Genomic DNA, 26298 nt, shown 5'->3' on the forward strand with positions numbered 1-26298 from the left:
CTCCATTCCCTATTCTGCCACACCTGAGCTCGCCAGGGTTTCTGAAAAGCAGCAGCTCCTCCCAGGCAGCTGGCCCCCGTCCCAGCCTGCACCCTTTCTCCACCCCAGCCATTCTTTCACAGGGTGGAGTCACTTTCACAACAGGAATTTTGACACACTTCCTGCCCAGAGCATTGCTCTACCAAAGCACTTGGAAACAATCTGCCATCTGCTTCATCAGCACACTGCTATCACCTCTCTCCCCCAACACAAAAACCTGCTACTCCAGCTGCATCTCCCAGCCCAGCCTGCAACCATTCTGGGCAGGGCCAAGAACCTGGAGCAGCTTCTGAGCACCGCAACCAGGAAAGAAGAGGGCAGAGACATTTCTCCTTCTGTCTGTTTATTTGTGATAGAAGAGCAGCCCAATCTGACAGGGCCTGGCTCCTTCACCTCCTCAAGGCCATCAGTAATGTTTTGGTTAGAGCCAGAGTGAGCAATGGGCACCAGGCCCAGCAGAGGTGCTGCACTGCCCTGCTCTCCATCTTCACCCAGGCCCATGCAGATCCAGAGGCAAGAGGTGCTTGCTGCTACACCACAGCAGGGCATGCTACAACCATCCCCTGCTGTGCTCATGCTGGGCTAGAGCAGGTCTGGTCCCAAGCAGGAAAGCCCAGGAGATGATTCTAGCAGCAATTATTGCTCAAGTCTTGAGTTTGCAGGAACAAAAATGGTCCAAGACAAGGCTAAGTTTGGCCTCCGACTCTGGAACAAGACACCAGCTGCCCTACAGGATCAGCTAAGTGTGGCTAAAGCACACAGTGAGCACCCAGCTCAGGCACAGGAAGGCAAAGCCACCTGGGCTTGTTGCATGGGGAAGGCATTTCAGGCTTCCACAGCCCCTGCTAGGCACAGGGTGTGATGTACTGTATTAGGCAGGTCTGGGCCCTCAAGTCCCACACTCACTGCCCCTGCCTTCTCCACAGCCACACCTGAGCACCGCTATGCCAGGGCAAACACTCCCACCTGGGTGCACAAGAACCAGAAGGGGCATGCAGCACTGTGGCATGGCACAAAGTGGCACAAGGCATGGTAGAGCAGGAGCACTCGCACTTGAGCTGGCAGCTGCAAGCAGACAGGGACAAGTCTGCTCATCCCTGAAGACTGATGAGACAGGGAGGAGGAGAGGGCACCAGGACAGGAATCATTATCTTCTTTTTGGTCCTACTCAGAAGGAAATGGCCTCCAGGCAGAAGGGCCAGATGTAGGCACTTGGGGGAAGTTCCTTTGGAATGGGACTGCAGACCCACAGCTGTGATGCAGGCAGCTGCCTCTGCTCAGCAACAGTGAGAAACAGCACAAGCCCTCCTGGGAGAAGTTACCCATGGCTGCTCAGAGCAGAGGGGCTGAGCATGCAGACAGGACAGCAGGGCTTGGCACAGGGGTACAACAGTCTGTAGGCACTTGACTTGGCTAAGTGACACCCAGGAGCAGGGGAACAGGTCCCAGCTGCCTCTGCCCCTGGGCTCTCATTGGCTCTGGGAGGGCCTTGCCCTCTAGTTGGCTTTGACCTTGCCATTGGTGACAGTGCCATTCTCATGGATACTGCTACCGTTGTGCTGTGCTGCTTGCTGAGCCACTCTAGGCAACCGTTTGCCCTTGGTGTAGGACTGGTACCAAAAGTTGGAGAATAGGATGAAGAAGATGGTCCCATAAATCCAGATGAGGTGGATGAAGATGGGGAACTGGTACTGGCAGCTGGGCATGAAGTAATACTGAGAGATGTGGACGGAGACAATCACAAACTGTGCCTGGGAGCAAGGTAGAACAGAAACAAGTTACTCATAGGAGCAGGGTCAGGGATTCCACCAAAGACCTTCTGAGTAAAGCCAATATTCTTTTCTCCCACTCTAAAGTATAGTGAGGCACAGGCAGCAGCAGTTGGTAGAGGAGAAAGGCACAGGTCTCCAGGCAGCATGCACCTCCCACTCTCCCAACATAGCTGCAGCCCCAGGGCAGAAAGCTGAGCAGCACCTACATCCTAACCAAGATGGTAGAGCTATCAGAGGCCCACAGTGAGCCAGACTTGCTAGAAACCCAGAGTGAGAGGCTACAGAAGAGAACTACAGCTTCTGGCTGCACCTTTCATAAGTACAAGTGCTGGCCTGACAAGCAGAGGCAATGCTCAGCTCCACAGCAGACTCACCAGCTGGATTGCTGTGATGTGTTTCTTCCACCACAGGTACTTCTGAAAGGCAGGTCCTGCAGCTGAGAGCCCATAGTAGAAGTACATGACAACATGCACCATGGAATTGATCATGGCATGGAATGAGCCCATTCCTCCTGTAAAGACAGATTTTCATCAGCATAAGTCGATGCAATGCAACAGTCAAGCACTACAAACTCCTAGGAGCCCAGCAGGGTACAGCATGCTGGGGCTACTCTGACCCTTCCCCAAGCTGTGCACCAGGACAGTTTCCATCTTACCTGGACCAAACTTTGCTCCCCACCACCAGCTCCAAGGCAGAACAGAGTGGTGGAAGAGGTGCAGGAATGTGACCTGTTCATTCTTCTTCCTCAGGACAAAGATTACCTGCAATAAAAGCCCAGCATCATCAAGGACATGCAGCCCAGGCCACTAATTCAGTGTCTGACCTCAGTGACAGTTCCTTCCCATCCAAGCTCACTGCCACCCCACACCTTCCAGAGACAAAACATGCCAGTAGTGACCTCTGCAATAGCCCAGAATGGCCTCTTTGGCAGCAATGCCAGACAGAAGCCCTACCAGGTAAGACTGGATGGGCTGAAGAAAGCACCTCTCAAAGAGACTGAGCCCCAGCTCCCTGCCCAGGCAGCAGTGACACAGCCCCAATAACTCACCGTGTCTGTCAGTTCGATGAACTTGGAGAAGACAAAGAGCCAAGCAACACTGACCATCTATAACAGAACAGGTTAACATTAGAATCCCATCTCAGTCTGAACGTGCCCAGTAACCCCAGGCTGAAACCAAGAGCCAGAGACTGTTAAGTCCTCCACCTCAGAAGAGAGGCAGATGGCTGCAGCCTTGCTAGCCAAACAGAAATGCTAAAGGCCATCCCCATCTATCAGCAGGGACAGAAGGACTCACCCTGAGGGCCTTGGGGTCCTGTGAGAAGTCCACAGGGTCACATCGCCAGGTGTACCCAGTAAGCCACCCTGCCATCAGGAACTGCAACAAAAGCAGGATGAGACCCAACATCAGTGCACTTCCCAAACCTGGTGCAGAAGGGTAGGAAACATGAGTGACGGGCTTCCCATCACCCCTGCAGCCTGCACACGCTGCTTTGTCTGTGCCAGATAAAGCCTGCTGCCAACAACTCACCTCATAGACTATGTAAAGTGAGAGTCCCACTAGAAAGAAGTTGTATAGCACCATGAACTTCTTCAGGTTTAAAGGCTTCCTGTTGGCCATTATCCGGGGCCCCAAGGAGAGAACAAAGTAGACATATCCCAGCAGGATGGCCAGCACAAGGAACGGGGACTGCATCAGCGGATAGTCAGCGATGCGGGGGTCTGCAGAGACACCACACAGCAGTTAGCTTTCTCACCCCGACCTGCTGCCAGAGTCCAGGCAGGGACATGGCAATCCTCTTCTCCCAGGAGAAGAGTGGGGTAAGGAGGGCAATCTGGGAGTTCAGCAGAGGCTGATGAAGCCAGCCAAACTCTGCAAGGTACAGGCTGAAGTCACACTGCAGGGTAGCCTGAAGGTCTGCTCAGGAGGACCCCACAGGGCCTGCAGAAGCACCAAGGCATGACAGCCTTGTTAACATCAGCCCCCAAAACCCAGACCTGCATCTGTGTCAGGGTAGAATGCAGCTAGACACAGACTTCAGGGATGGACAAGTTCTGTGCCTGTGGCAGTAAGGCATGTAGTACTACCTGCCCTGCAGCTAGGCAGAGCCAAACACTCACCTGCCTTCTTCATGAAGTCCTGATACATGGTCACAATCCCCTCCATGGTGGTGGCAGTGTCTGTGTGGAGAGTGGAAAGATAGATCAGAAGCACAGCCTGCAGAACAGCAAATTTCAAGCACAGATTCAGAGGTACAGTCATGTGTATCTGGTGAGCATTGCTCTCAGCAGATTGCACCGGCATTCACTTCCCAGCTGTGCCACATACTTCCCACTTCTCACTGAGCCTGGCCCTGTCTCCCTAGCACTTCCAGGAACACCACCAGTAGTCATTCCAAGACAGGATCTTAACATTTTAAGCCAGCTAAGAAAGCTTCCAACCTCAGCACTGTTATCTCCAGCCCCTAAAGCCTTGCTCCTACTCTACAGGCTCAAGTATTATCATCCACAACCACCACGATGTTGCCACCAGTCCTGCCACCCATACCCACCCAGCACATTGCTCTTCCTGATCCTGGTACAAGGTCTCCAAGGGAGATGTAGAGCTGGTCCACACTGTCCACATACAGTGTTTTTATGATCAGCTCTGGGCTCCTCCCCACTGATCCTCATCAGGGAATCAACACAACATCACTGGCAGACCCACTGCATGAGAAAGCTGTATATTCAGAAACACACATCAGTTTCTGGTGTCTTGAAGAGTCCCTGATTTCATACCCTTGCACAACACCCTCCTGTCAAGAACTACCACCCTACCTGAAAGTGACATCTGCACTCCCCTTTCTGACAGAGGACAATGTCCCCAGGACTTAGATGCAGAAAGGTATAAAGCTGAAGGAAGGACTGCAACTCCTCACACCTGCTCAGGCTCACTATGAGCACACATCAGACAGTGATTCAGATGAGTGCTCTCCAGAAGAGCAGGACAGACCTAGGCTCTTGCTGTTGCAGGCAAGTTTAAAACACCCTTGCCCAGATCCCTGTGCTCCCCAACCTCTCCCCAGCCCACATGATACTAGAGCAGTAAGAAGAGAGGCAGAGCACAGGCCCAGCCTCACCTGACTCATCCACCTGTGAGTGAAGCATTCCTCACAGCTGCTACCAGACACTCCACCTTCCCCTTCCTCCAGAAGATGCACAGAAATCACTGCCCAGACACAGGCCTGGGGAAACATGCCCTCAGCCCAGTTTCCCCAGAAGGTTTATTGCTCACAGCCCCTCCCAAACCAACAGCCAGAAGGCTGAAGCCACAGTAATCTTCTCAGTAAGGTCCCAGCTCAGAGTATCCAGCAGCCACTGCCACCTCAATCCTTCACCAGCCAGCACCAGCATTATTCTATCTTCACTGCAAAAGGAAGTACTGAGAAAAGTCATATAAGCTCTATCAAGCAGGACAGCAGCAGATACTACCTGTGCAGTGCAACCAAGCACCTTCATGACAGGCTTTGCTTGCAGCAATCACCAGAGCAGCCTGGCACACCATTCTGGCTCACCATTCTCTGTAAATCACTTCAGTGCAGCAACAGTGCTGGCTCTGTGCCTGCCCAGTCATACCTTCCGTGCTCCTCCAAACTGGGGAGGATCATTCAACCTCTCCACAACAGCAGCAGGGTTAAACAGGTCTTCCCCTTTACCCCCATCCACCCAAGGCACCCATTCCTCCAAGAAAGACTCCAAAGCAGCCTGTACAGCCATGTACCCAAGGACAGAGCCCAAGCAGTTTTTCCTGTGCTTCAGAAAGCACAGTAGGTAGTTCCTCATGCCACCTTGAAGGCAGCTGCAGCAACAGGGCAAATCCCACTCAGGACTTATCCCCATAATCTCCAGGGCACCAGACCACCTTCCCAACCCAAGGTTTCCAAGAGTTTAATAGCAAGTAATACTCACTTTTAGTATCACTGTGATGCAAATAATATTTAAGGTCCTGGGCAGTGCCAAGGTTATCCAATCTCCACACACAGAGCAGAGGCCAGGAAAGTGTATCAGGAACTACAGCATCCTTGAGAGCCACTCAAGGCTCCAGCTGTGGGAAATGCAGTAAGAACAAGTCCTGAAAGCTGCTGAGCTTTATGTTGCTTTAATGGCTAAGAGCAAGCACCAAACTTGTCTATCTAGTTTCAGCTCTCAACCACTACATCCAGCTACACCTTTATTTGCTAGATTGAAGAGCCCTCAAAAGTTAGTTCCCAGCACAGGTAGCTGACTATTCAAGCTCCATGTTTATCTTATCAAGCTGAATGAGTCAGTCTTAATACAGGTCCAGGGCAAAGAGAATTCCTGTGGAGCCTATTTTGGGCAAGCTAGGATGAGACAAGAGCATCAATTGCCCACAAGCTCAGAGCTGTACCTCACACTGCAGGGAATCTTGTGCTTGGGCACTACAGATTATTTAGCTGACCCAGATACCAGCAAGGCTCCAGCACCACTGGCCAACTAGGACCCCCAACTCTAAACAAGCTGGAAATCCCAGGACACTGAGGACTTGGGTGAGAAGACTCTCAATGCAGCCTGACAGATCTGCTGAAGGCTGCACAGCTCAAACATCATCCTGGAAACAGCCTTTAACACCCATCTCAAGCAGAAGCTCACTTGAACCCAGCACTAACAGTGTGAACACCAACAAGCTCCTCTTACTTCTGTGTCCTGTGAAGCATCTCCAGCACTCTTACAGCCACACATGCCACAGGAAGACATTAGATCCGTCCCAAACATGGGCTCTGGGAAAGTACCAGGACCACTAGCTGTGTCCTGGTAGAAGAATTGTGCTACAGACCCTTATACAAAAGATCTATGCATTATCCACAGCTTCTCTAGACAGAGCGTCCTGCTGCACTCAGCTAGCAGCAATCCCACCATCTCCAGGGAACCCCAAAGGTTTTCAGGGCTTCACAAAACCTGGCCTGCCACATGGTCCTGCATGTGAGGCTCAAGTCTGCTTTGCCAGGTTCACACACTTATCTGTGTCTCAGCCAGGCACCTGCTCTTACTGCCCTCCATGCTACAATACACATCACACACGGCAGGTGTTTAGAGAGAACAGATACCAGCCACTGAGCTCTGTGTAGGGGAGACATTCTCCTTGGACTCCTCCTGGATCCTGATCCTCTTGGGCAAGGAGCTGGGGAACCCAAAGCTGAGACTTGAACAGCTGAGAAGTCAAGCAAACACATTCAAGCATCCCAAAGCACTGGGAGCCCTTGGGGCCCAAACACACCCTGCACAGCACTTAGAGACCTTGCAACACATCTCCTTCCACTTCTCACCAACAGGGTGTTAGTTCCTCATTTCAGTGAGAAAGTTCCTACTATTTGCAAACCAGAGGATCAGGCCACATTGTCCCAGCATCAAGGATTAGATACTTGCTTACACCAAGCAATGTGGACACTGCCTGTTTCAAACAAGCCATACAGCTCATTAGTGCAACTTCAGCAAGAACAGCAGGGCCCTTTATCACCAGCCCCAGCAGTCAGGCCACAGCATTGTGAACCACACAGCACTGACAGAGACCAGAGCTCAAGCCAGATAGTTTTGTTAGCAGCCTCACAGGGTGCCTCTCCCTACATCTGCAAGCAGCAGACTCAGCCCCAGCCATCCAACAACACTCCCATCCCATCAGCATTCAAGCCAGCAATCAGTCCTGTAATAAACATGATAGCAAGCCACCCTAATCTTCCCACTAGTTTAATTACAGACAGCACCAAAACAGTCTGGTAGATGGCCAGAGAGCTGCCACTTCAGGGAGAGCTGGCACAGAGCCCTTGCTGAACTGGCTAAAGCAGGCCCAGCCCCTGAAGGCTCCCAAGGGAGTAGCAACCCTCAAAGGTCAGGAGATGATCACTTGGCCAAATATGACACTAGCCTGTATCCCTGATCTACAAGCTGGCAGCAAAGCTTTGTGCCTGATGCATCTGAGCTCCACAGCCTCTCAGGAAGCGGCATCTTCCTCACACAGCTCCCCACCACAGCATGTGTACAGCTTCCTGGAGTTCCAAAAAGTCACTGGAGGGTTCAGCAAGGCCTGCATGCAGGTCCATGCATCCAGGGAGTCTGTTTCTCAGCAGAGCTATAGGGATGTGTAGCTCAGAAGAATCTGCCAGCAGATGATGTCACTGTGAAAGAGGGGGACTGAACAATCCAGGGTCTGGTAGCCCCAGCCCAGACATAAGACAGGGCTGTGCACAGCACACAGAGGCTGGCACCTCAAATCATCACCAAGAGCTGCCAGCCACAGCTCCAGAAGCAGCTTTCCTGAGCTTATGCACAAATCCAGCAACGTGAGGAGAACAAAACCCTGTCTGCCCTGAACAACACAGGAGTAGAAAGGCAGAGCAAGACAAAAGGGAAAAGGAGATCAGCCAACCCAGGGCACCAAAACCCTGGTTTTTTGTAACCAAAGATGCAGAAGGATAACTCTAAAACTTACAGCAAAGTACAGGAAACTATTTGGATCTCATCCTCCTGCTACTGTGCCCAGATGAAAGGGAGAGAAGCCTGTAAGAAGCCTGGGCACACTTGCTTCACACAGGGCATATCAGGACTCCAGCTCAAGGACATGCAGAGAGCACTCAACAGGACAGCTGTATTCAAGGCCACCTTACAGTACTGCTAACATGTCAGCCATGCAATAAACCTGATAGCAAACCACCCTAATCTCCCCACGAGTTTAATTACAGACAGCACCAAAACAGTCAGGCAGGCGGCCAGAGAGCTGGCACAGAGCTGACAGGCTGAAAGCTCAGTTGAGACACTGCTGTCCACATCCTAAAATCATGGGTTTTCCTCAAGAGAAACCACAGCCTGAAGAGACACCTGTGCACTACCTCAAAGGGCACACGAGAGCAGTCTGGCAGGAAAGCATAAGCAGCTCTTTCAAGTACAGAAAGTGATACCAGCAGATGAGGGCAGAGCAGAGAAAAAAAAAAAAATCTCAGTTTTTAGCCTTGGCTCTGAGAATTCAGGAGACATCCTAAGTCTCCAGTCTGCAGAAGAGAAGGCTCCAAGGTGACCTAACTGTGGCCTTCCAGTAGCTGAAGGGGGCCTACAGGAAGGCTGGGGAAGGACTTCTCAGGATCTCAGGTAGTGATAGGACTAGGGGGAATGGAATGAAGCTGGAGGTGGGGAGATTCAGGCTGGATGTGAGGAGGAGGTTCTTCACCATGAGAGTGGTGAAGCCCTGGAATGGGTTGTCCAGGGAGGTGGTCGAGGCCCTGTCCCTGGAGGTGTTTAAGCCCAGGCTGGACGAGGCTCTGGCCAGCCTGATCTAGTGTGGGGTGTCCCTGCCCATGGCAGGGGGGTTGGAACTAGATGATCCTTGTGGTCCCTTCCAACCCTGAATGATACTATGATAATGAGAGTTTGAGGACAACCAGTCCCAGAACTCTCAGCCTATAACATAGTCCACAAGGAAACTTCTGCTAAATGCTAGGAAGCTGCAAACATCACCAGATGATTTTTCCCAGTTGAATCACATCCATTTGTCACTTCCTCTGACACTCAGCATGAAGTAGCTGAGACAAAGGACATGGCTATCAGCCTGGTACCATACGCTCTGCATCAGCATACTTTGAAGTCAGTACAGGATAACAGCATTCAGAGAAGGGCTGTAAACTCTCAAAGCCTTGATATGTAACAACTCTTGCTGCCATTGCAGCTAGTGCAGGAATCACACTGCTTCCAAGTGGCAGGAAGTGACCAGTCTAAAGCTGAGGAGTTTCCCCATCTTTACCAACTGTGTGTCAACACCCTACCACTATCTCACACAGCTGTAAAACCCTGAGGCTTCTTGATAGCATCCTACTAACAGAGAATAAATTCTCCCCTTCCCATGCTCACTGGAAGCAGGGGGAGCAAGAGGAGGCTCCCAGATTAGCAGGAAAGCTCTGCAGAGCCTATGCAGTCAGAGTGACACCTCACAAGCTTTCAGGGAAGGAGAGAGCCCATAGCAATGCTGGTAACCTTGAGCAAAAGTGAAGGCAGGTAATCAGACTTCAAGGTCTCACAAGAGCACGTGTTGCAGTAAGGTCTATATGCAGAGCACATTTTTCCAGGGACAGCACCTCCCCAGCTGATCAGGCAGGCTTAGAGCAGGCTTACACCCTATGACATTCAACACCAGCAGCTGAATATTCAGGGCAGGTATCAGCACAGATGAGAGCACTCAGGAAAAAAGCAGGGAAAAGGCAACACTAGGCAGAAAGCCTGGCATAGCAAGGAGCAAAGGAGTGCAGAAATAAAGGAAAAACAGTGTGAGATCCCTACAGAATTGGTATTGCCTTTCCAAGCTAACCACACTGAACACCACACAGCACCAGGTGAGGGGGTAAGCAGGCAGATGGCTGAGCTCCCTCTAGAGGGATGGCACCCAGCAGCCCCCCAGGGTGCACAGGGGAGCACACTGAGGAAGGACAGAACTAGGCAGGAGACAGAAGGGGAGGCAGGGCTAGACCAAGCATAGCCAAGTCCTGACAATTGCTTCTAGAAATAGGTCAAGTCTTCTAGTAGAGCAACACAGAGCACCCTTATCTGGAGGTCAGACAGACTGTACCAGAACATTCATCTTGGTGTTTTAATCATTACACAAATGCCTCACTACTCCTCTATTCCTACAGCTGTGTCTTGTAATCATTACTGTGTAATGATTACCATGCTCTTTTATCCTGAGCTGCATCAAATGTGGCCAGAAGGTCAAGGGAGGCGAGTCTGCCCTCCTACTCCACTGAGATCCTCACCTGGAGTACTGTGCTCAGCTTTGGAGTCCTCAGCACACAAAAACATGAACCTGCTGGAGTAGGTCTAGAGAAGGGACACAAAAGTGAGCAGAGGGCTGGAACAGTTCTATGAAGAAAGCCTGAGAAAGTTGGGGCTGTTCAGCCTGGAGAATGCTTCAGAGACACCTTATTGCAACCTTACAATACTTAAAAGGGCTAAAAGAATGATGGGGACAACCTTTTTTAGCAAGGCCTGTTGCAGCTGGGCATGGGGCAATGGTTTTAAACTGAAAGGGGGGGCATTTAAACTAGATAAAGAAGAAATATTTTACAATGAGGGTGGCAAGACACTGGAACAGGATGCCCAGAGAGGTGGTAGATGCCCCATCCCTGGCAACATTCAAGCACAGGCTGGATGGGGCTCTGAGCAACCTGATCTAGTTAAAGATGCCACTCACTGCAGGGGGGTTGAACTAGACCTCTCAAGGTCCCTTCCAATCCAAAATATTCTGTGATTATACATTCTGTTCCATCCAGGCCTGTGCATTAATTGGACAGGCACATCAAGAGAAGGTAGACATTAGAAGTCTACAAGGCAAGATGCAGAAAGGAGAGTCCTAAAATCCCTTCAATGTGTCTGTGCAGACCATCAAAAAAAACAAACCCTAAGTCTGAACCCAGAGCCACTTCTCACTGAGACAAAGATTCACTGCCTAGAATCCACCATTACATCAGCTTTGGGCCCCACTACTCTGCACCAAGGCAGCAGTGCAGTCACACAGCCACCTTCCACCCAGAGAAAGGGATGTTGTCTGACAATACTAGAGATGTCACTCTCCAGCAGGACACTATGTGCACCACAGATCCCAGCAGGCATAAGCTTCCATAGGTATTGCACCTTTAGGAGGATTCACAGCCCTCCATACACACAAAACAGCATTAGACCAAATTATCTCCACACAGATGTAGATGGACCACTGAAAGCTATGGCTGTTGCTCCTACTGCTGATAGTACACAGACAGGGAAAGCCTCTTAGGGTTAAATAGAAGCAGCATTAGAGAAATCTCTGTGTACACAGAGCAGATTCATTAACAAATCATGAATGCAAGCTACCTGATCTGATCCAGAAGGGATCTGCACTGCTTGCAGCAAGGCTTACCACCCTGATCCATCCTACAGGGAAGAATCAAGCAGAAACTAAATATGCCAAGAGGCAATCAAGAACTATCAGACTCAGTTACCACCTCCACCATCCCCAAGCCACTGAAGCCTCAGATAGCATCCAGACAGGCCTGCTGGCAGAGACCTGTGACATCTGTCATCTGAGCAACAACAGCCTCAGAACTCCTGCAGGGAAGAGTCCTGGCTCCTGGGGACCAGCTCCTCCTTGCAAGAGCCCAGGCTGCCTTACCTGTTTGACAGGCAAGAACCAGACTTTCCAGCCCAAGTACTCCCACCATCTGACAGCCAGTAGGACACATACTGGAACAAACTCAATAAATGACAGGAACACAGAAGAGCTCTTGGGCCATCACAGGCACCACTCCCAGTATCTCCTATAAACAGCTTCCTAAAGAAAGGATCCCAGCCTTAGTGTTGTGTGCTGTAACCTCAGTAGTAAACGGGAAAGCATTCACCCACAATCTTCAAGGACAGTGCCAGGCCAAGCACGCAGCAACACACCTGCTTCTGGTGTCAGCATTAGAGCTTCCTGGGGATGCAAAGCTTTCCTCCATCAGGAGAAAGACACCATGCACCTTGAATATGCTCACTTATTTTCAACTACAGAACATGGAGACAGACATCTAGGGCAGAGCTTTTACTTCACTAGCTTCAGCTTTAACAATGCTTTCTATCATATTACATTCCTGTGCTGAAGGACCATATCATTTCCCCTAACAAGCTTTCAGGAAACAGAGGTGAGAATATGATGCAGGGCAGAACTGCAGAGGCACAGGCTGTGTGGGAGGCATGGTTTAATCCCCAGACCGAGATGCAGCAAGTAGATGCTGCAACAGCTGGCACTGTGATACTTCTCATAGGAACAGACTATCAGCAGCAGCTCATACCCATGGGGTGGAGGGGCTTCCTCAGAAAGATAAGACATCAGTCTCACTCAAGTCCCAAGGTCTCAGCCAATTGCTTGACTCTCTAAGCCCTTCTAGAAAAGCTGCCCAGCAGGTCTGGTGGGAAGGTTAACTCCATCCAGTTAGGAATCTGCCCCAGCTGCATTCTGGCAGAGGAGAAGGTGGTCAGCAGGATGAATGCACAGGCAAAGCCAGCCTTTGGAAACAGGAGATGCTCTGAGAGAATGCACTAGCAAGGAAAGTGCCTGGTGTTAGCCCACAGTTCCCACTGAGCACTCCACTAAGTCCTGACCTTAGGACACCAGAACCAAGGTGGGCAGTCATGGACAGAGCACTTGACCTCGGGGTGTTTCCTCTGGGAAACAGCCTGGGTGCTGAGACATACAGACTGCCACCCCCAATGCCTGTCCTCCTGCTGCCTTGCTTATGTACTTGTACTGTCTTATGTTAAAAGACCAAAAAAGAGCAGCTTTCCCAACTGCCTCTATTTACAACAGAGGCACAGGCCCACATAAGAAGCCAAGGGACCAAGTCTCACACTGCCTGTGAAAGATCAGATGAGCACCTGGCCATGGCTACTGAAACTGCAGCTGCCCAGCAAGTGCAGACCCCTGTGCATGACAATACCAGTCCGCCGTGAGGCTGCAGCCGGGCTACTGCTGCCACCAAGAGGGTGACACTGACCTCCTCCCACCGGCGTTCCAGAGTCACGGCCAAAGGCAGGCCAAGCACCTACACGAGCCAGCACTCAAAGCTAACATTGTGTCACAGCAGCGGGGGAGGCCTGGTACTGCCACCCTGCCCAGAGGAGGAGGGAAGAGCCGTCTCAATGGTACATTGATGCTGAGTGCTGTGTCGGAAAAAACCTCTTCGGCCACCAAGCAGGCAGCACTGCCACTGACCGAGGCAGCTCTTGCACTGCTGCGGCGAAGCCCCGGCAGACCGCAACCCCCCTCTGCTGCTCAACAGCCCCGCAGCTTTCAGCCGGGGCCGAGACCGGCAGCTACAGCAGGACGGCGCAGTCCGGGCACCGAGCACAGCCGGGGCTCCCGGGAAGGGCCGCACACGGGCCTCGCTCCCGGCCTCGGCGAGCCAGCGCCAGCACAGGCCCCAGCCCCGCGGCAGCCCCAAGCGCCGCCGGGACGCTCGCCCGCCGCCCTCCAGCCTGGGAGAGGGAAGCGCGGGCTCCGGGCAGGGCCTCGGGGTGGGGCCCCTCTGGGGCCTACCGCCGCTCCAGGCCCCGGAAGCTCGGTGCCGCGGCCCCTCCGAACGTCGGAATCGCTGCCTGGACGGTCAGGCCGGAGGTTGCTGCGCGGCAGGCGCCCCGGCGAAGGGACACTGCGTGACCCCAGGGCGGCTGCCGGGCCCAGGGAGGTCCCGTGCCACCGCCGTGGCGGCTGAGGAGGTTAAGACACCTTCCAGCGAGCCTTGGCCTGCCCTGCTGCACCAGCTGTCCCCTGCCCCGCCAGAAGCATCGGCACAGGGATGCCGATCCCCTTCCTCGACGTTGTGCAGGCTCCAGATCTTGACCCGAAGAGGAAACAAATCAGTAACTCGGGGCCTATCGCTGCCAGAAGCAGGACCCTTTTCCCAAGACATCCAGGAGGCAAAGACCTGCCAGGCAAAGGCGCTCGTACCCTGGTGCACATCCATCGAGGGGAGACAGTCCTTCCTCCCAGCAGGCTAGGAAACATCCCAAGCATCAGACTGAGACAGTACAAATGGGATGGCTTGACCATGTAACTGCCCCAAATACAGGAAGCCTGGCTGAGGGAACAGAATTGTGCCCTTCCATGGGCATCCCACAGGGTGCTCCAGGGCAGCAACACCAGGCCACGAACTGAGGGGCACTGAAGCTCCTCATATCATCAGGACCCAACAACTGTTACGAAACACTTCAGCAACCCAGCTCCACTTGCTTTCCTCTCTCTGACCCAGGTTTTGCATACTGCGAGCCTGTCACAAGAGTCCACACTACTGTATGTTATTCCCTGACTCCGGGAGACGACAGTCCCCGTTAGCGCCATCCTGCCTGCCTGCCTGCCTAGTGGCTGCCACACTCAGCCCCACCACCTGCCAAGAGCATGTCGCAACACCAATCCCGCCCATCAGGCCACAGTCTCCCCAGACTCATCCCTCCATCACTATGGTAAGGGGGACACCACCCACCTCCTCCTGTGCCCCGGAGCATCTCGGGTGGCAGGGACACAGACCACAAACACACGCAGGAGCCTCCTCCATCCTCTTCCACTCCTGCAGGCTGTTTAGCCGATGCCAAGCCAGCACACGTTCTCAGCAGGCCGGACCACCACCCATGTCAGGCAAAGCTTCAATACGACAGCAGCTAAACCCCACCAAGAACTCAGCACTCTCCTACTCTGCAATCGCCTTCAGTAAACAGCCTCAAAAGCCTTTCCAATACACACCGACCGCAAACCCCAACCCACCATCACCTCTCACACTTCTTTCCAAACTTCCCCCTCCACCCCCGACCTCCCCCCACCCAAACTCTTCCCAAAAAATCCAAGAGGATCCTGGAAAGGATCAGGCAACGCCAGCCCTAGTAGGCAGAGCGGGGCCACTTCTGCACCCCCTCTCCACGTGTAGGCAGCACCCCGCAAGCCCCAGTCACTCACCACCGGCCGCACCCCACTCTGCCCGCCACCACGGCGGCCCCGTCTTTAAATAGCTCTGCCCTGCCCCCTTCGGCGCTGCCGATTGGCCTTGACGGGCGAGCTCCGCCTTGGAGGGCGGAGACCAGGCCCCGGGACCAATCGGCGCTGGCGCTGCGCCCGCCCATGCCATGCCCACGCCCACGCCGGCAGTATCGCGGGGGTCTGGGGCTTACTGAGGCTCGGTGTTTGCTGCCGGCGTTTGGCGCGGGTGTTGGTGAGCTCTAGGGATGGGGCAGCTGCCTGGGGAGGCCGAAGGTGTGGCGGAGCAGTAACAGGAGGGGTGAAATAGCTAATGGTTGAAAAAAGGTTATAGATTTGGGCAGCCTCTGGCTGGAGTGTGGAGGGTTGGCTCAAGGGTAGTGGTGAGGGCATCAGGGAAGTGGCAGAAGGATGGCCTTAGCATTGCTCAAACACTACCCCTTACTTTGTCTGGTGCTCCTGAGGTGGGGTCAGCCCGGTTGCAGTCCAATGTCATCTTGATACCTACTTCAGATGGGAGTCTGAGTTCTGAGAGTCTGGCCATGATCCACCTCAGCAGGTGAAACAGCAGCATTGTGCGCATAGAGGCCTGGCAAAGCCTGGGTCATCATCTGCAGCCAAGGTACAGCTTCCTGGTGACTCACAGGTGGTGGAGCATGCAGCTTCACTAGAGCTCAGTGTCAACAAGAAGCCTTCAGCTTGGGTGGCTTAGCTGTACTCCTCCAGCCTCACACTTTAAAGACACAAACAACTACAAATCAGTATACAAAACAATAAACAAATGCAAGCATTTGGAAACACACTACAGAAGGAAACCCCAGAGACAATAAGTCTGACTGCATGTTGTTTCCAGCACAACATCATCCTTTGTTGTCTTTACACATTTACCAAGCTTCATCTTAAAAAGTGACTGGGCTTTGACTCTTGCTCATCTGACCTGAAGGTGGTTTTAGAATTCACTTTCCTAATTGTTAGGAATCACCTTGTTTCCAGCTTAATTTGATGCACAGCCAGTTAATATTGATTTGTTCCTGTGCCAGCATTGTCTTTTATCTCATGTAGGTCCCTGCCTTGGTATTTACGCTCCAATGTGTTTGTAGACAGCAAATCATATTCCTCTCAGCCATTACGTGGAAGACTAAACAAGTTCTTCCAGCATTTTCTTAACAGCCACCCTCTCCCTGCACCTAATGCCACAGTAACTCTTCTGGCCATGCTGCTGCTTGTGTTCTCTCATCTAAAGACAGATGACAAGAGTGCTCAGAGACTTTGTTCTCAGCTGGAGAGCATTCCCTGTCTGGATGCAGCCACAGCTGCATCTGCCCTTCTCAATTGCACTTCGCAGTGACAGCTCAGACTCACTCTGTGGCTGGTTACTTTCTTAACTCCTTGTCTTCAGGTGTTTGCAGTTCATAAACTCTGCAAAATGAAGTAAAGAACTGTACTCATGGTGACTTTCATGCCTTTTTTTTGGTGGAACAGCATTCCTTTACTTTCCCCTACAGTGCCAACACAGCACACATTCTGATTTTACCAGATTACACCTAGTATTTTTGTCAGTCCTTAAGGACATCAGTTTGTAAGAACATCCACAAAGTGCCTCAGCAGTAATCTTCTGCATGTCCTGATGTGCTCCCTTTCGTCAGGTTTTGCTTTCGTCTTGACCTTAGCCACTCCTTCCCACAGGAAATTCCCATGCTCATTTCTGCCCCAACATCTACCGAAGTTCCCAGCTGGTGCCAAGTTTACCAGCTGCTTCACTGGAGTCTACATAGCTTTATAGAAAGGGTTTCTTTAACTATCAGGTTTGTCAGACATAATAGACTGTATTTTATCCCACTTTCCATTTCCTGTCCAAATACTGCATTACTGTTTAACTGAATACTGTTAACATCAGACTGGCAGGTTAGGAGCTGTCTGGATCACTCTTTATCTCTTCTTAAATGTAGGCTCCAGTCTCGTTTGCCATTCTTCACTTCTTTTTTGTCCTCCTCCTATTTTGCACCATTACTCTATTTTTACTTGAGTTGTGGTCCAAATCAGTGGAAATCTTGCTGTATTGTTTCTCAAGTAATGAGAGATCACCAGTGGATTCCTTCACACTCCCTTCTAGATGTATTTCCACCTTGTATCCCATATCTCACAGCTTTCTCCAAGCATTCCTGCTCCTGGATCCACCCTTTCTGGCAGGCTTGTCAGGCTCTAACAATGAGCACCAAATTGCACAGCCCAGCCTCTTCCTGCTGTTGGAATAAGTTTCCAGGTCACTCTTTTCTGATCTGAATGCAATTTCTTTCTCCTCTCATTCAGTCCTGAACTCTACTTCCCTGTTACCTGCTGTTTCTGTCATTTTTCCTGTGCAGTATCTGCTCTTTAGTTTTCCCTAGTTACTGCATCTTCTGTTTCTCTCAATGCTCCAACACATCAAATACACATTTCCTCTTGAATTTCTCCTCCATTACTTGGTTTTCACACTGACCTGCTTTGATGAGTTACCTTTGTCTGCATGTTTGCCTTTTCTTTACTTCTCATGCTCAGTGGGTGTATGCAGTTCCTCAGTGTTCTCCCTTCCCACCAGATCCCTGGAGCTGCAGCAGCCTGGGCAGAAACTCCAGCTGGCACAAAGACCCTGATCTGCTGGAGCACCCTGGCTGCAGGTGAGTGGATCCAGCACTGTTATGGTTTACTGAGGGATGATACAGAGTCCCCTCTTAACCCGTGGGGACAGGCCTCCAGCAAGAGCTTGACTACCCTGCTGCATGTTGTGGATCTGGGTGTCTGCCTTCCAGCCTCTTTGGAAGCAGGGTAGCATGAGCACACGTTGCAAAGAAAAATCCTCATAATAAAGGGGGTGAGGGTGATGAAAACAAGGCCAGAGTGATGTTACCTGTTGTGTACAGCCTCATGTTCCCAAAGCACCTTGAGAGAGACCTACAAATGGATACTCTTCTGCTTCTATCTTGAATCCTGCCTGTGTGACCTGAAGTCTGAGAGAGAAGCTGTTGCAGCCAGCTGAGCATGTAACTGACTGCAGTCTGGCGTGCCCAACCAGGGATGATCATGTCACACAGCTGAGGGTGTCCTTCCTGCAGCAACCACTCCTGCAGATGGTGAAGTCCTGCGGGGTCACTGACCTTTCACCTACAATTCAAGAGACAACCTGACTCACGCTCTTGGTTGCAGCAGGCTGGTCTGCACCAGGTTCCAGTGTGGCAGAATTTAAGCTCCTTCCTCCACTGCTTATCTTGAAGAACAACACATGATTTTCCCTGTATCTTTAGTGAGAATCTGGCTGATCCTTCTCAGCACGGAGATCTGATCAGATGCAGGTGGGTGTGCATCTGCACTCCTTTCAGTTTTACTCTCCATCAGTCCTTGTCTTCTGCTTTCTCCTTGAGTCTTGCAGAGCTAGGTGTGCCTCTCTTTGCTGCTCTGTCTTGGTGCAAAAAGCAGGTGTGCACTAATGTAAGTGGCCAAAGGCACAAAGATGGAAGCCATCATCAGTGCAGAGGATTATCAGACTATCAGATGGGAAGGTCTAGAGGAACTGAGCAATGAAAAAGGAATGAAGTTCAATGAAGGTTATGACCTTAGGGATTAGGAACAATTTCTTCCATGTGTGATGAGAGATGCTGGTGCAGGTTCTCAGTGTTGCACCTTTTCTGGTGTCAATCTTGAAGAGTGGCTTAGGATCACTGTGTACCTGGGTTTTCAGCCCCTACAGGTGTGAAGTTTCTCAGTTTTTCTGACAGAGATAGAAACTCTCAAAGTCCTAACTTTCTGGTAAACAAGTGTCCTTCTGACCTTATTCACTGAATATGTAAGTGCCATTTTTTGGTTTTTTAAGATACCAAAAAAATGGAATTGTGAGCATTTTGTGTAGCAAACCCACTGACATTATTCAATCTGAAAAAAGAAATCTAAAAGATAACAAAATGGCCAAATTAATGTACTGAAATTAAACATACCTGCACTTTTCTCTGTAATTTTTCAGTCGTGTATTTGATATACATATTTAGCTAACTCACCTACCCTATTACACTTGGGAAGTGAAAAGGCAGTTTCCAGATCATAGTATCTGTCAGGGTTGGAAGGGACCACAAGGATCATCTAGTTCCAACCCCCCTGCCATGGGCAGGGACACCCCACACTAGATCAGGCTGGCCAGAGCCTCGTCCAGCCTGGTCTTAAACACCTCCAGGGACGGGGCCTCGACCACCTCCCTGGACAACCCATTCCAGGGCTTCACCACTCTCATGGTGAAGAACTTCCTCCTCACATCTAGCCTGAATCTCCCCTCCTCCAGCTTCATTCCATTCCCCCTAGTCCTATCACTACCTGAGATCCTGAGAAGTCCTTCCCCAGCCTTCCTGTAGGCCCCCTTCAGATACTGGAAGGCCACAATTAGGTCACCTCGGAGCCTTCTCTTCTCCAGACTGAACAGCCCCAACTCCTTCAGTCTGTCCTCATAGGAGAGGTGCTCCAGCCCTCTGATCATCCTCATGGCCCTTCTCTGGACATGTTCCAGCACCTCCACATCCCTCCTGTAATAGGGGCTCCAGAACTGGAGGCAGTACTCCAGGTGGGGTCTCACCAGAGCTGAGTAGAGGGGGAGGATCACCTCCCTCGACCTGCTGGCCACACTTCTCCTGATGCAGCCCAGGATCTGATTGGCTTTGTGGGCTGCAAGTGCACACTGGGAGCTCATGTTGAGCTTTTTGTCCACCAGCACCCCCAAGTCTCTCTCCTCAGGGCTGCTTTCCAGCCAGTCACTGCCCAGCCTGTCTTTGTGCCTGGCATTGCCTCGACCCAGATGCAGGACCCTACACTTGCTCTTATTGAACCTCATGAGGTTGGCTTGTGCCCACCTCTCCAGCCTGTCAAAGTCCCTCTGGATGGCCTCCCTTCCCTCCAGCGTGTCTGCTGCACCACACAGCTTGGTGTCATCAGCAAACTTGCTGAGGGTGCACTCAATGCCACTGTCCGTGTCACCCACAAAGATGCTGAACAAGACAGGTCCCAGGACTGGTCCCTGAGGGACTCCGCTTGTCCCTGGCCTCCACTGGGACATGGAGCCATTGACAGCCACTCTTTGGGTGCGGCCATCAAGCCAGTTCCTTATCCATCTAGTGGACCCACCCTTTGATTTTTAACCCTGAAAAGCCAAAAATTTTGATCAGATAAAACCACTGAATGTAAATTAGTTCTCTCATGTTGTTTGCCCCTTCTCTCTTTCTCCTGAGGTTGGACCCTGAAGCACTATCAACCCCACATCACTGCGGCACAATGCCTTTGTGAATCCACGACAAAAAACCCCAGTTGATTATGCTGACAACTGCACAACAACCAAGAAATGCTCTTACACCACCTCTGCTTTTAGTGAGAGAACAAAGCAAGGCTTTTGTGGCCACTGAAAGTGTAGATAGGTGACACTACTCAGAGCCCAAAAGACCATTAAATGCCATACTGTGAGTTTGCAAGGGGAGATGAGCAGACCATCCACATCCAAGCACCCCTGCTTTACTAAGCTCAGGCTGATGGGCTGCCTGCTTCCACAGTCTATACCAACATTAAGTGATTCATCTTGTGCAAAATTTTCCCTGTTGTTGATGCTGATTAAATCATCCTGGCAGTAAAAGAAATTATCCCCTCAATATCAGTGTTCTCCTCCTCTTCAGCCAGAAGAAATACCTTCAGTCCTGGAATTTGAAGTCTATAGAACCCACCCAAGCTACTAGGAAGCAACTCACAGACATTTCTATAGCCAGCAGGCATGAATCACCCTGCTGAAATCTTTGCTGTAACACGATTGCTGTAGTTTTACTTGCCAACATCACCTGGAATAAGGCATACTGTGAGATAAAAGGGAAGGCAAAAGCATCATCCAGAAGTTTACAGGCTCCATGGTGGTGAGATGGAGCAGAGACACTTTCATGGCATACTTTCACCCTGGCATGTTTAATTGCTGGACTTTTCCTGCCAGCCAGGTGGACAGCATGTGTTTTCCTGCCAGGACAATAATTCTTTATTAGCTGCATAAAAGCCAGCAGCCTCTCTGTCCTGAGCCCTGACATCCACTTCCTCAGGCTGGTTACACCACCCCACCAATGTGTGAGACCCTGTGGTCCACCACAGACATACCAGAAATCTCAGCCAGCTCTGGATCTGCTAATGCATCCCCATTTGTTTCTGTAGCCTATAGGATAACCTTAGAGAATAATGGTGCCTGTTCCAAATCCACAGAGATCCTGAGTGGGGAACAGGCAGCAAAGCCATGGCTGGAGCAAGGTGCCTGAGGAGACTAAAAGCCTGGAGAAATGTGTTCTTCAGTGTCTCTGCATGGTAGCAGGAAGAGCAGGGCCAGCTCAGGGCTCAGAATGGACTGGTGGGACACTGAAAAGGGTTAGGACATTTAGGAGCTTCAACAGGTGTCCTTGGTCACCAGTGCAAGCATTTGTGACTGTCCACATGCAATGTAGAAGACCATGGCAGCTCTCTGAACTCTGTCTGCTGTAGGGACCTGACAACTACCTGTCTGAGGGAGATTTCAAGGCTGTCTCATGGGCACATGCTCCTGAAGAGAGAAAAAGCAGGTGGTGAGAAACCCCTGGTCCTGCTCATTCCCAGAATCTCCCTTTCCATCTGAAGCCATTTCATATTATCTCTGTGATCTACAGCCCACAGGATTTGATCTTCAGCAACCTGTCCCAGACTGCCTGGAGCCTGAGAGAACAGCTTGGCAAAACCAGGTGACTCCTCCAGCCCCAGAAGGTTACAGTCAGATTTGGTGACTTGACATCCACAATTTCTTCCCAGGATTGCTCTCCTAACATACGGTGTAGCAGCACCATGTAGCTTCACAGAGCAAATAACACCAGAAGAAAAACCCCTCCCATGTGCTCCAGGCTTTGTTGGAGTCTCTCCTGGGAAGACTTTGCCTTGACCTGAAGTGGCCACAGAGTCCTGAGCAGAGGCTGCCCTGGCCAGGGGGTCCAGGCACTGTACCTTGGCTGTGGGGCAGCAAGCCTGTAGGTAGGCACTGGTGCAAAGCTGCCAGGCGTCAGGCTGAGCACACTGCTGGTCACTCTGCAGAGACTAAGCAACAGAAAGGACATTGTCAGAGTGGAGGATTGTTCTGGGAGAACAAGCCACACAAAGGGGGATTGTTTTGCTGTGAAATGAGGCCGTGTTTTAAGCTTTAGCCAGGGCCAGGCTTTGCCTGCCCATCCAGGCTGCAGACTGGTGGGGCACACTGCCTGCTCCCCTGTTGCTGCCATCTTCCTCAGCCTGCCTGGTGTCTTCTCTGCTTCTGAACTTCTCCACCAGTGCAGTCAGCAGCACAGTGCATGCTCTGAGACCCACAGTGTGTGCAGAGGGAAAGGATAAGGGAACTTGTGGCTCCTGCACCTGCCTGGCTGGTCCAAGGGGCACAAAGGCAGGGGAGTGCAGCACTGGGGCAGCTCCCACGGGGCTCCAGTGTTTCTTCCAGATAACCAGGAGCAACTGTCCTCCTTAGAACAGACAGATATAACCAGGAGGGAAGCAGTGATACTCTGTAAACTGCTCTGAGATAGTGGGCAGAGAATGTCATGGCTTCCTTTCTGCACATACTCCCCTTTCAAAAGTGTTTGTTGATGGTGAACACCACGAGCCTACTTGGGCACCTTCATGCATGCAGTGTGTATGAGGATGCAAGCATATTGCACTCAAGCTCTAACAGGACACAGTAGGGAACACAGGACATGAAGAAATGAAGGCCAAGGAGCTGCATGCTCAGAATGTGGGTTGGAGCATTTCTATTATTTTTTTATTATGATTATTCCCTATGTGAGTGAACACAAACAGCTGAGAGTGGAAGCGAGCACAACCACAGAGGCTTAGTGTGAGTCATTCCTGGCATGGCAGCTGCAGTGAGGCTTCAGTAACCCAGGGCTGCAGGTCCTCCTGCCCACAGACCCATGCTGCTGACATCTCTGCCCAATCCTGAGCTGTGCAATATGGGGCTGCACATGGTGTGTGCTCCCCTGGAGCTCCATGTCATTGAGTCACAGCCTGGTGCATCGTTCTGCTAGCAGGGGCAAACCAGACTGTGCTACAATGATGGTCACTATGGCTGCTTCTATTCCTGCAATGCTCATGGGAACCTAAATATACAAAAAACAAAGCAGCCAAAATTATGGCTTCTTGGCCCTGCTTATGCAGAATGCATTTCTCATGGGGGATACAAACTGGTCCTGTATTGGCTGTCACCCTTAGCTCTTTAGGCAGTGCTTTGAAGTCCTGCACATTGCTGCAGTAGAGCAGGAGACATCTCTTCCATCCTGCACAGCAGGACTCTGTTCAATACTGCATCAGTTCCAAAAATAAACCTCATGTAAACATACACTTCATACTTCAAAGCCCAGTCCCAACAGGAGCAGCACACCTCCGTGCTGCATGCCAGCAGCGTGACAGCAGGAGACAAGACACGACCCACCAAGGCCAGCTGTCAGTAGGCATAGAAGGGGGACATCTGGGAAATACTGCAGCTTCAAAATAACAGCTTCAGATGGTAATGATGATCCTCTGGCCCAAAGCATGGCCAGCAAACACACAATGAAAAAAATAATGCAGAAGTCCCCTGGAGCACACTCTTCACTCAGAGGAAAGAAGCTGCCTTGCCAAGCGGGGCCTTAGCACCAGCGCTAATTCAGTGCAGAAACTGTGTGGCCATGGTGCTAGTAAAGGGAGCACAGCAAGTGGGTAAATCAGTTGCAAAATCTGAGCAGCAGTGATAAGATAACCACTGCAGGAAGCACAGCTCTTGATCCCTTGACTTTGGAAAATATGTGTCTCAGTCAGAAAAATGCATGCAGTAACTTCCCTTCTTTAAAACACACACACACACAAAGACAAAAAAAGGACAAAAGCCTCTCTTTCAGAGGAGCCAGCCAGCATACTTTGCATTACTCTTATGCTCTTCTTCATGAACAGGGTTACCCTTGAGCAAATTGCAGAAGGTTTTCATTAATCTCTTGAGTGCAGGTTTCCAGCAAGGCAATATTCGTGGATCCAACCAGAGAGCTACGGTATCATAAGGACAATAAATAAACTGTGCAGTCACAGCAGCCTGAGCTATTTTGATTGAGTATATACACACAAATGCATCCAAACCTCCCATCTGAGTGTGGACTTATACTACCACAGCATCTACATGAGTTACAAAGTGGTAACAGTTTGCTTCTAGGTCAGACGAAGATTTATTGTGCTTGGCTGGAAGAAGGAGCTCCATGGGATGTTTCCCAAGTGCCTGGATATTTACTTGGAGGCACCAGCTGTCCCATAAACATGCTCAGGCTCTCCTGGGGCTCATGGGGGGGAGCTCAGGGGAAAATGGAGAGCCAACCTGGGGTGTCTGCTTCCACCACTTGGTCACTTCTGCCTTTGATTCTCAAGCAGTTTCCACGTTTTCCAGTGGCTGGTTCAGAGGCACATTTTGGTGCTGTTTCCATGTATGTGCCTCTCCTTTGAGAGCTGCAGGTGAAGCTGGTTTGGGAGTCATGCAGATGAAAAACTTGGCTTACTGCCTTATGGCATCATGCACCCCTTTGAGTTTCTTCTTAACATAAAACCCCCCACAAACTCCCTCAACCCACTCACCAGAGGACTTTTCCTTTGGTCCCAGATAATTAGAATAGAACAGAATAGCATTAACCAGGTTGGAAAAGACCTTTGAGATCATTGAGTCCAACCTATCATCACTATCTAATCAACTAAACCATGGCACCAAGCGCCCCATCCAGTCTCTTCCTAAACACCTCCAGTGATGATGACTCAACCACCTCCCTGGGCAGCCCATTCCAATGGCCAATCACTCTTTATATGAAGAACTTCTTCCTAACATCCAGCCTAAACCTCCCCTGGTGCAGCTTGAGACTGTGTCCTCTTGTTCTAGTGCTGGTTGCCTGGGAGAAGAGACCAGCCCCCACCTGGCCACAACCTCCCTTCAGGTAGTTGTAGAGAGCAATAAGGTCTCCCTGAGCCTCCTCTTCTCCAGGCTAAGCAACCCCAGCTCCCTCAGCCTCTCCTCATAGGGCTTGTGCTCCAAACCCCTCCCCACCTTTGTTGCCCTTCTCTGGACACATTCCAGCAACTCAACATCTTTCCTAAACTGAGGGGCCCAGAACTGGCCACAGTCAGAAAGGTCTGATCCTAGCAGGAGGATGGGAATGACAGCACCACCACCTCCCAGCCCATACCAAGACCTTGCCTTTCTGCCATAGCAGAACTGCAGGAGTTGCCCTCCCTCAGCTGTACCCCTGATCTTTTTGGATCACGTTTCCCCCCACACCTTATGTACTTCACCTCCACTGTAAAGGCTTAGTGACATTTAAAAAAGGCAAACAAAAGTGTTATGTTTTTTCCTTTCTTAAACAAAATAAAACACCTGTGTGCACATCTCTGACAAGAGAACAAACATGTGGCAGATGTTAGTCGTGCAGATCAGTGGATGCAAAGAGATAGGGGGAAGTGGTGGCACCATGCCAAGCTCAGTGGTTTCCAAAGGCAAGCTGGCCCAGGGCAGCAGCAGCAGGACAGGCTGTGGGCACCACCCAGCATGGCTGGCTATGTGTTACAGGCTGGGAACGGTGGGACCACAGATAGCTGGGCAGGAAGGAAAAACAACAAATATCTCTCTCCTGCATTTGGGAGGAAGCCAGATGAAACATTCCTGTCACAAGACTAAAACACTTTCCACTCTACCAGTAACTCAAGAAGACAGCTTCATAAGGCAAATGTTAAGAACCCAACAGTCTGGATATCCTGCATCTCACAGCTCGAAGCAGAAGAAATAAATAAGCCTGTTTTTAAAAAGAGAAATTATTAATGCTGCCATTCAGTAAGAGAAGGAAGCCTAGGGAAGCTCCAGAGAGCAAACAAGATGGTGTTATGCCAGCATTTTAACAAAGTAAACAGGATGGCCTTGCAAACAGGTGTGT

General features: G+C 51.0%; 1 protein-coding gene across 3 annotated transcripts; it reads right to left on the minus strand.

Annotated features, from left to right (window-relative positions):
* Window positions 1–365: 365 nt before the first annotated feature.
* On the minus strand, window positions 366–15321 carry ELOVL1 (ELOVL fatty acid elongase 1). Of its 3 annotated transcripts, none has more exons than XM_068141534.1 (9): window positions 15302–15321; window positions 5758–5893; window positions 3931–3990; window positions 3341–3531; window positions 3107–3187; window positions 2860–2916; window positions 2467–2572; window positions 2186–2322; window positions 366–1790 (listed from the first exon to the last, which is right to left on the minus strand). In XM_068141534.1, the coding sequence occupies exons 3-9, from the start codon at window positions 3974–3976 to the stop codon at window positions 1536–1538; spliced, it is 873 nt and encodes a 290-aa protein (XP_067997635.1). In that variant the 5' UTR covers window positions 3977–3990; window positions 5758–5893; window positions 15302–15321; the 3' UTR covers window positions 366–1535. The 3 variants fall into 3 exon arrangements, with proteins under 3 accessions (XP_067997635.1, XP_067997636.1, XP_067997634.1); XM_068141535.1 differs by lacking the exon at window positions 15302–15321 and adding an exon at window positions 14835–15106 and having other exon boundaries at window positions 3931–4027; XM_068141533.1 differs by lacking the exon at window positions 15302–15321 and adding an exon at window positions 14835–15105.
* Between the last annotated feature and the right edge of the window lie 10977 nt (window positions 15322–26298).

This window comes from Melanerpes formicivorus, unplaced genomic scaffold (assembly GCF_026170545.1).
Source record: "Melanerpes formicivorus ecotype bairdi unplaced genomic scaffold, bMelFor1.0.p_v2 SCAF_7, whole genome shotgun sequence".
NCBI lineage: Eukaryota > Metazoa > Chordata > Aves > Piciformes > Picidae > Melanerpes > Melanerpes formicivorus.

Excerpts from the sequence above, each read along its gene's own strand:
- ELOVL1 (XM_068141534.1), bottom strand. The coding sequence starts at position 3,976 with ATGGAGGGGATTGTGACCATGTATCAGGACTTCATGAAGAAGGCAG. Across the intron at positions 2,573-2,859 it reads TCATCGAACTGACAGACACG|GTAATCTTTGTCCTGAGGAA; the intron begins GTGAGTTATTGG and ends CTTTTATTGCAG. Across the intron at positions 1,791-2,185 it reads ACATCACAGCAATCCAGCTG|GCACAGTTTGTGATTGTCTC; the intron begins GTGAGTCTGCTG and ends CCTTGCTCCCAG.